Source organism: Chinchilla lanigera, unplaced genomic scaffold (genome assembly GCF_000276665.1).
Source record: "Chinchilla lanigera isolate Chin_1 unplaced genomic scaffold, ChiLan1.0 scaffold00057, whole genome shotgun sequence".
Taxonomy (NCBI): domain Eukaryota; kingdom Metazoa; phylum Chordata; class Mammalia; order Rodentia; family Chinchillidae; genus Chinchilla; species Chinchilla lanigera.
Genome location: NW_004955458.1, coordinates 2,814,847 through 2,824,895, shown reverse-complemented (window position 1 = coordinate 2,824,895; position 10,049 = coordinate 2,814,847). Strand labels below are relative to the sequence as shown.

The 10,049-nt window shown below is 32.4% G+C and overlaps 1 protein-coding gene and 1 pseudogene across 1 annotated transcript; one reads left to right on the top strand and one right to left on the bottom strand.

The window, feature by feature from the left end:
• The window catches only part of LOC102022167, a 21,261-nt pseudogene extending 17,141 nt beyond the window's left edge, over positions 1–4,120 (bottom strand).
• Positions 4,121–7,875: 3,755 nt separating this feature from the next.
• LOC102021855 (olfactory receptor 6C3-like) lies at positions 7,876–8,820 on the top strand. The gene has a single exon (XM_005397502.1). It carries the CDS (start codon positions 7,876–7,878, stop codon positions 8,818–8,820), a length of 945 nt encoding a protein of 314 aa, XP_005397559.1.
• The last annotated feature ends 1,229 nt before the right edge of the window (positions 8,821–10,049 follow it).

Sequence of the window (10,049 nt, the reverse complement as noted above, 5' to 3'; positions counted from 1 at the left end):
AAAGTAGGTATTAATGACCTTCTGAATTTTTGTAGATTCTGTAGTAATTTCATCCTTTTCATTTCTTATTGCGTAAATTAGATTTCTTTCATTTCTTTTTTTGATAAGGTTGGCTAGGGCTTTATCAATTTTATTTATTCTTTCAAAGAAGCAACTCTTTGATTCATTTAGTTTTGGGAAGGTTTTTTTCATTTCAATTGCATTAATTTCTGCCCTAATCTTTATCATCTCCTCCCTTCTTTGGGCTTTCAGCCTGACTTGTTCTTCTTTTTCTAAAAGTTTGAGGTGCAGCATTAGGCTATTAATTTGTTTTCTGTTTTCCTTATGAGTGAATTCGCTGCTATAAATTTCCTTCTAAGTACTGCTTTCATTCTTGTAAGTTGTATTTACATTTTCGTTTATTTGTAGGTATTTTTAAACTTCCTCTTCAATTTCTTCTGTGACCCATTGGTTGTTCAGGAGGTTGTTGTATAATTTCCAAGTGTTTATTGAGTTTTTTGAGTTCATTTTGTCATTAATTTCCAATTTCATTGCACTGTCAGATAATATGCATGGGATAATTTCAATGTTTTTGCATTTAGGTAGGTATGCTCTATGGGCTAGAATGTGGTCTATTTTAGAGAAAGTCCCATGTGCAGCTGAGAAAAATGTGTATTCTGATGTAGTGGGGTGGAACTCTCTGTATACATCTACTAAGTCCATTTGTTTGCAGATTTGGTTCAGATCTGTTTTTTCTTTGTTGATTTTTTGTCCAGTTGCAATTATTTTCATTTAAAACCTTCAAATCTAAATGTCTAAATAAGCTAGATTCCATTTCTTTCTCCTATCTCTGACTGTGTTACCTCTATTATAGGCCTGCTGTCATATTTGTATATTGAGGTCTAAATTTTATGTATAGTTAAAACAGTATCCCAGCAGTTGTTGCCCTGATTCTAAGGCAGTTTATGCTTAGTGTTATTTGTAAGAGTATTCTCCCTGAAATGAAAGAGATGAATATAGAATTTTCCACTTTTAATGACCACTCTAGTTAGAAGTGTCAAAAGTTTTTCAGACTTTGGCATCAAAATAAACTGGGTGTATTCTGTGTTCTCTTCAGATGGTATAAATCTTTTGCCTTTACAAAATAACCTTAGGTCCATGTCAAACATAGAGTGTATGGACCATATCTCAGGCACCTTGACTCAGGAGCTCCAGAAATGAAACTTGATATAGCATTTAAAACATGGAAAATGTACAAGACCATGGATACACGAAGTACCTGGATTCACAATGTGCACATGGATTGAATGTCATTCTGCACCTTATATATGTACAATTATGTGCCAACTGAAAACAAAATATAATCAAGAAATTAAAGTTTACAATTTTTGTTTATGTTTTGTTCTGAGAAAGTTCTCATTATGCAGTTCAGGCTGGCCCTGAACAAACTATGTAGAAGAGCCTGGCTTCGAGCTTCCAGCAATCCACCTGACTCAGGTTTCCAAGTGTGGAGTGATCCACCACTTATGAAATTACATTTCAAAGTTATAGAGGAATTTCTTTAAAACAAAATATTTGGAAATGGTGGGTATGGAAAGTTTAAATAAAAACACTACTTGGGATAATAGGTCCCTCTATGTTTTTTGTCATTCTTTTTATTTTAAAGAGAATAAAAAACAAAACAAAACATTAAAAATGATACAGAATTTCAAAACAAGGTGAGAGAAAATCAACAACGGTTTTTATATTGTGTATTGTTATCTTTGAAGTAGTTTTTAATATTACCAGATATAGGCATGCAAAATTGATCAAAAAATTCAGCATTAACTGCCCCTTTCAATAAACCACTAGAAATTAGTAGTACAATTATCTTAGCTATCTTGTATATATATATATATATATTTTTCCCTCATCTTTCTTTCCTTTCTCTTTTCCCTCATTCCAGTTCTTTCCTTTAGAGCAGTTTCTTTCCCTTTCACAGAAGCTGTTGTACCTTTCAGATTATTTTAGAGAAGAATTCAGGAATGTGGTTCAACTAATACTTGATGTGCTGATGTAGATAATCATTATCTTCCACAAATAAGTCTAGATTATGTTTAGAATTGAAAACATCATAACACAGGGATATATGTGCTCTAATGTTTAAAGCAGCACAATTTGTAATAGGTAAATCTTGGAAACACCCAAATGCCCATCAACTGAAGAATGGGTAAAATACAGGTGGTATTTCACTTTTTCACTCTTTCATTTTCTTACACTAGAGACACAACACAATGTTTACACATGTGGGTCTGATTCATTATCTTATGAGTAGGGTCTCTAGTTGAATCCATTTACCTATAAAAGCCTTGAGTTTATCTTTCTTTGCACCTGAGTAATAATTGTATAAAAATACAACCTGTATTTTATCCATTCCTCAGTTGATGGGCATTTGGTTGTTTCCAAGATTTACCTATTACAAATTGTGTTGCTTTAAACATTAGAGCACATAGATCACCGTGGTACGATGTTTTCAATTCTAAACATAATCCAGACTTACTTGCATTGATTATCCACATCAGCACATCAAGTATTAGTTGAAACCAAATTCCTGAATTCTTCAAAACTTTACTGAATAATAAACAGTTTCTAATGCATATACTTATTGAACAAGAAGCATGGATGACATTTCTCCAATATTATATTTGACAAATTAAGGTAGGATAAGTTTACAGGATCTGTGCAATATCTTAGTGAGTGTGATGGAAAGCATTTACTGAACTCAGCTGAATATCTCAAAGCTCCTTCTTTGCCACTAAGCGTATTCATTCTCCAGTTATTTAAACTCTATGCTTTATTTGCACATCCTTACATCTCAGTTATCTTTCCTTGTGTATATTTTTACTCTGAGAACGGTTCTTACTTTGTCCTGAAAGTTTTCTTTTTTTCTTTTGAAATTTTAACACTCTTTAAACACTGTATAACAATATTTGTTTTATGTGCGTGTGTCTTAGGCAACAAAAACACTTAAAGGAAAAAATTGAGCCTATCCCACTGTCAAGTAAAGTAGATGTTGAATTAATTAATTAATTACATTCAGCAAACTATACTTCTACAAAGCTTATTTTATTGAACTTCATGGCTTCTGTAACCTAATGTGCCACAAAAAGATCTTAATGAAGGAAATATTTCATGAAAAAGAGTAAAACAGAGTAGAACAGAGTTACAAGATTTCTCAAAAGAATCTCTTTTATGAGATAACTAATAAGGTAAATACAGGAATACTCAGTTTTAAAGTGAGTTTGTTTTTATCAAAGTTTTAATTTTTTGTAATCTTTTGTGCTACATCCTGGAAGACTTGTTTTACCTGTTGGTTTCTTACAGTATAAATGAAAGGATTTAGAAAGGGGCACTTGAGGAATATAGCAATGCTACTTTCAGATACAGTCACTCTTGCAGATGCTTTTACATACTTAAAGTAGCGATAATATGTCATAATGACAACAATCATACAGGATGTAGGAATGGGAAAGCTACTGTCCTTTGCTGTGCAAAAGGTAATTTTAGATTGTTCTAATGTTCTTACTGTAAGAGGAATCACTAATACCATTGTGAGCTTAAGTGTCACCATAGCCAAGACAAAAGACATCATTTTAAGAAAAATTGTTTCTGTGCAAGAGATCTGCAGGATAGAACTTTCACCCATAAAACGACCAATTGTTTTGGAAGAACAGAAGTGCAGCTTGGGTCTCATGTCCGAAGGGGGAAAAGATGATTAAGAATCGAATTGCAAGGAGGTGAGCCCCACTGGTAGCTGTTCACAGTGATTGTGTGATGCAGTGGTTTGCAGATGGTCACATAGCAGTTACAAGTCATGGCAGCCAGGACACAAAACTCTATTATTCCCAGTAAAAGGACAAAAAGTAATTAAGCTGTACAACTGTTACAAGAAGTCACAATGGTTACCAAGAATCTGGGAATAAGTATTTTTGTACTTATGATTTCCAGAAGGAGAAAATTGGAAGAAAAAAATACATTGTAGTCTTTAGGCAAAGATTAGTAGAATGAGGATGATAGTGATTAAATTCCCTATTGGGATTAATGCACAGCTTGGAAATAGAAATATAAAAATGAGGAGTTGCAGCTGTGGGTCATCTGTTATCCCCAATGAGTGAACATTATATACATTTACAAATATGACAAAATAAAACCCATTATTTGTGTATCAGTATAATTAGCATACACTAATAAAATGTTTAAAGGTGAGGCTATGTTCTGAAAAGAGGTTACACAAGTGATTAATATGAGTATATTCTGCTAATAACACAATAAAAGTAGCAGAAAATGAACATTTAATAAGGCATTTCATTGCCAAGAAATATAGATATTAAAAGTGTTCCATCTCTTTTATTTGGAAAATGCAGTTATTGCAATATGTACTAAGAATTTGTTATACCTTAACTACCATGTTAAGCAGTTTCATACATTATCTCATTTAATACTTACAACATCCTTTGAATAAGAACCATTAGTGTTCTCATTTTATGGATAGGCCAACTAATACTGAGAGGTTTCAAATGTATTTTGCAAGTTCACAAGGAATTAGATCTCAAAACTTAGGCACTGTGCCTGGTGTTGACAACACATTTCTATCACCTAAAGAATTGGAATATCATTTTTGTGTTGCAGCTTGAAAAATTTTTAATTGATTCATAATACCTAGTGTTGTTTAGGATGCAATAAAAAGGGTTCATTCACTCTATCTGTAAGATGGAAATGGTGATCTATTAAAATGTAACTCCTATATCTGTAATCTGAACACTTATACATATGCAAATAAATGCACAAGAATGTGTTAGAGCATTGTAATTAAGGACATGCATTGGTTGCAGCATAATTTCTTAATCAACAATGAGATTACTACATTATATGTATTTTCTCCTATTGTGTGCAATTGTTACTGAAAGATGAGTTCTGTCTAGACAACGCAGAGATATCCATTATGCTCATTACCTGAGACAGCAAGCAGGAAAGTTGCAAAATATTTCCTATGGTCAAGTTACATTCAAGTATGAAGAAAAGTTCTTTGTGATGTGTAAATTTTTTTTTTTTTTGGGGGGGGTACCAGGGATCGAACTCAGGACCTTGAGCTTGCCAGGCAGGCGCTTATGCCACTGAGCTATATCCCCAGCCCACTGATGTGTAAATTTGATTGTGGGTGAATATGCACAAAACAGGTACCTGGTAGAACATATGAGAATTGTTTTATACGGAGTAATTTGAAAATCTGAGTGAAAACAGAAGCCGAGAAAGAAACATCAGGACCGCTCCAAAAGGCATTAGGTACTGTGATACTGGATTCTCTTTATGTAAATGATACACTATATTAATTTTAAAAGTAAAAAGTGAGGTTTAAACTATTCTTGTTTTTATTTTGCTTTTTGATTGGTTTGTTTTGTGTCTGATTTGATTTGCTTTGGTTTGGTTTGGCTTGGTTTGGCTTGGCTTGGCCTGGTTTGGTTTTTGGTCCTAGGGATTGAACCCAGGGCCTTCCCATGAGCTGCATCCAAAACTATTTTTAATTGTTTTTTCTAATTTTGAAACATATCTCACCAAGTTGATTGTTTCCCAGGCTACGTTCAAACTTGTGATCTTTCTGTATCAACCTTCCAGAGTCTGGGATGACAGGTGTGGACCATTTTGCCTAGTTTACTCTTCTGGTTTTTAGATACTAATTTTGTTTTAGTCTTTCATTCTGCTCTGTGCTGGCAGAGATGTGTAAAGGAATAAAATGTGTGTACTACCCTGAAAGAATGGTCTACTGTAGAGTAGATCAGTCTTGAAATTAACCAACCTCCCCAGTGAATTGAGAATAAACTATCTCTTGAGTATACAGCGTCCAAATGTATATTAGGAAAATGAAATATAGCCAAAGGGAGTCCGGGTTGGTTGCATCTGCAGATTGTTACAATTTTAAACTTTTGCTTATACCTCACTAGACAGCAGGGTTTTCCAGAAATATACACCATGACCTCACTACATCTCTTGAACTTATCTCTGCTTTTATTTTTCCTTTCTTCAATCTAATATCTTAGGCATTTATACAGTGACAAGAGAAGGTAAAGTTATCTTTGTATACTCTTCAATTCTTCATCTTACCTAGAGAGCTATGACATACTTTACCTTTCAGTAAAGTAAAGCTTTATATCTGGGAAATTAACTAACTGAACTCAAAAGGTTTGTAGTACTAGCTTTGAAGTTCAGATCAGAGGGATGTGATGATTTTGTTTGTATGGAAAGATAAAGATAGAAAAGACAGATTTATTTTCACACAAAGGCAAGGCTGCTGGAAATCTTAATTTCTTAATATATTTTCTCTACGTGAGAGGATTTTATATAAAAAAAGACATGACAAAATCTCCCAAAGAATATTATAAATACAAAGAATTTCATATTTCATAGAAATCAAGAGAGTTTGTAATTATGTGTGATTAATGTCATAAGACACCAAAATATTCCCATATCAGCAAATAAATGTATTTTTGTCCATTTTCTGAAAAATTTTTAGGGAAAACCACAGGTGTGCTAATTACTATGTTAATATTACTATGTTAATATTACTATGTTAATATTTGATTACTACTGATTTCACATTTAATATACTTTAAACATTGTTAAATAATTCTCTCTGCCTTTTAATTTGTAAGTTTTTGAAATATATTGTCAAAAATTTATATTTATAAAGGAAAGAAGTGCTGATTTTAAGAAAAATAACAAGCAAAGAGAAAATACACAATATCTGCTTTAATATTTATCACCTACAGAGTTGTCCAGTTCATTCCACGGGAAGTAATACTAGAATGCAGTTGAGAACTTATGTCATAAATATAATGGTCAAATCTAAGGACAAAGACAAAACAGGAGAGACAAAGACATATAGGTCGTATTTACAGCTTTGTGGTTTCTATAAAGCACATGGAATATTTTATTTATTCTAGTTAGTGTTTAGGAAAAAAGTCAAAGTCTTTGGACATCAAAAATTCTTTTATGCATTCTTTCTTGTCCTCTGGAAAATACTTAGTAAGATACAAATTAAATATCATAAAGAAGAGTGAATTATTAAATAATGGACATAAACTAACAAAAATGAGTCACTATGTTAAAGAATTATATGACGGGGCTCTGGTCCTATGAATTTTACTTCATTTTGCTGATCTCTCTTTTCCATAGATTAATGTTATTCATTTTGTAACCAAGTGAACTTCAGGTCCATATGTCAGGGATTGCAATGACTTTTATTTTCATGGTCATATTTTAAAATATATGTAAAAAGAATAAAAATATTGATAAATATTATTACTCATCACTCGTGTAAAAATACAACTTATATACAGCATAAAGCAACAACGAAGAGTACAAGTTCACAAAATATTATTAAATTTACTATTTGTGATTAGGTCATCAATTTCTACAAATAAATTTTGTAACTTTGTGATTGGCATCAGAATTAAAACTAAAAGTTAAATATAGTGTTTTACTTCTGAAAGAATATAACCTTAGGAACCACAGATCAGTACTCAAATTGCAGATATAGTTAATGTATATTGTTGTAGAGATCTCTAATCCACAATTATGTCACGTATAGAAAATCTGACTGTGTAGAAGTTTAATGTTTAATTACTAGTGAGGGGGATTGAGACATAGATTGGTGAATAAAAGCTTCCCCTTCAATTTATATACACATATTTTCTACTTTAATAAGAATGAATGAATATCGGAAAACTTCTTACAGGGAAAAAGTCCATTGCTTCATTTCATTGGTGCTAGTTCACACAATATTATATTTTCATTTCCTTCATGTTCAACTTTTTCATTTTGTTTTGTTTTACAGCAATAGGTATCTTTAGAATGAAAAATATGAGTCTGAGAAACCACACACTGATTACAGAGTTTGTTCTCTTGGGTATATCAGACAATCCAGAAACTCAGGCTGTAATTTTCACTTTTTTATTCATAGCTTACATATTAAGTATCGCTGGAAACCTAACCATCATCATTCTCACCTTGTTAGATGCACAGTTAAAGACTCCAATGTACTTCTTCCTCCGCAATTTCTCCTTCTTGGAAATCACATTCACCAGTGTTTCCATCCCAAGATTTTTGTATTCAATAATTACTAAAGTCAAGGCCATTTCCTATAACAACTGTTTAGCTCAATTATTTTTCTTCATCTCCTTGGGTGTGTCTGAATTTTTTCTTCTCACTGCTATGTCCTATGATCGCTATGTGGCCATCTGCAAGCCTCTGCACTACACCACCATCATGAATGAGAAAATCTGTCACCTCCTGGTCTTCAGTTCTTGCCTGGCTGGATTTCTGACCATTTTCCCACCACTCATGCTTATCCTCAAGTTGGATTTCTGTGCTTCCAATGTCATTGACCACTTCTCTTGTGACTACTTCCCCATCCTGCAGCTCTCATGCTCAGATACATGGCTTTTAGAGATGATTGGCTTTTACTTCGCCTTTGTCACTCTGCTCTTCACATTGGCATTGGTGATTCTTTCCTACATACGCATCCTGAGCACCATTCTGAGAATCCCTTCTGCCACTCAGAGGAAAAAGGCTTTCTCTACCTGTTCCTCTCACATGATTGTCATCTCCATCTCTTACGGAAGCTGCATATTCATGTATGTCAAACCCTCCGCAAATGAAAGAGCATCATTAACCAAGGGAGTAGCTGTTCTCAATACCTCAATTGCTCCCATGTTGAACCCTTTTATTTACACATTGCGAAACCAGCAAGTACAACAAGCCTTCAAGAACTTTCTTCATAAAGCAGTGTCTTATAAAAATAAATGAAAGTTATTATTAACAAGAATGAGTGTGATGGTGAGGATCAATAATGCAATAAAGAGTTGAATTTTGCCCTACCTTCTGATATCCATCTCATAACTCTGCATTTCTGAGCTCACTGACTTCAATTTTCTTTCTAATTTGCAAGTGCATATAATGTGTTTTCCTTTAAAAATATCTATAGGACCCATGTAGTCATCCTTTATCCATTATAAATAGATGATGAGTAGAACATAAATCACTCTACCATTATTAATATTAAAAAATATTTTACTGTAGTGAACTACAGGAGTAAACACCATTTTAATAAGCTGACTCAAATTTTCTATTTTCTGTTACAATTTCATTTTAAAAATGATATGAAACATAAATATATTAAATATCAGTAACATGTATTTCTTGCATACTGTCTGCATGGAAGCATTTCTGTCCAGTTCTTCCTAGTCATCTGATGAATTTATGTATTTTTCTTTCTACTTAAAAGTAATTGGAAGTTTACAATATTCTATTTGCTGGCTATGCTGAAAGCACATTCTTAACTATTTTTTATGTATTCTACTTATATATCTATACTTACTTTTGAAAATATTTAAAAAGATGAATGTGATAGTAAACACCAATACTTCATATGACCTAGAAATTGGATAAAATTTTCTTAAGTAATAATAATTCTTCAAGGGAGTGCTTTTGTTCTCTGCCAAGTTTGGATCAGCAATACTCATAAGCCTAAATAAGTATAGTTATCTGTTTTTCATGAATGGATAAATGTATGCTCAGAAAAATTGTATGAATTCATTAAGGTCATAGACTAATACTATCCAATATGATAGCTTGATTTAAAATGCAAACCAAAAATAGTCTTGCTTCATTTACGTTTTGGTAGTTTTTACTAGGATATGAAAACAATTTTATTTTATTTTTTAGTTACATTACCTCTTGCCAGGGAAAGGATGAACTCTAATATTGTACTTGGCATATAAATTATAACATTAATCAGAACAAGAAAATCCTCAATTACCACTGCTATTGAGTTATTCTTCAATAGAATAAACAGTAAAAACCTGTAAAATTTAAACTCTAGTAAAATAATAAAAATTCTTAATGGAAGGAAGTTTAAATAATAGCGATAACACATTTAGGATAATTTAAAAGATTCTCAGTTTTAACAATATCATGGTTTGTGCTTTTTTTCCTTTATTCATTTTCCATATGAAAAAACAGTAACATGATATACA

Excerpts from the sequence above, each read along its gene's own strand:
- LOC102021855 (XM_005397502.1), top strand. The coding sequence starts at position 7,876 with ATGAGTCTGAGAAACCACACACTGATTACAGAGTTTGTTCTCTTGGGT.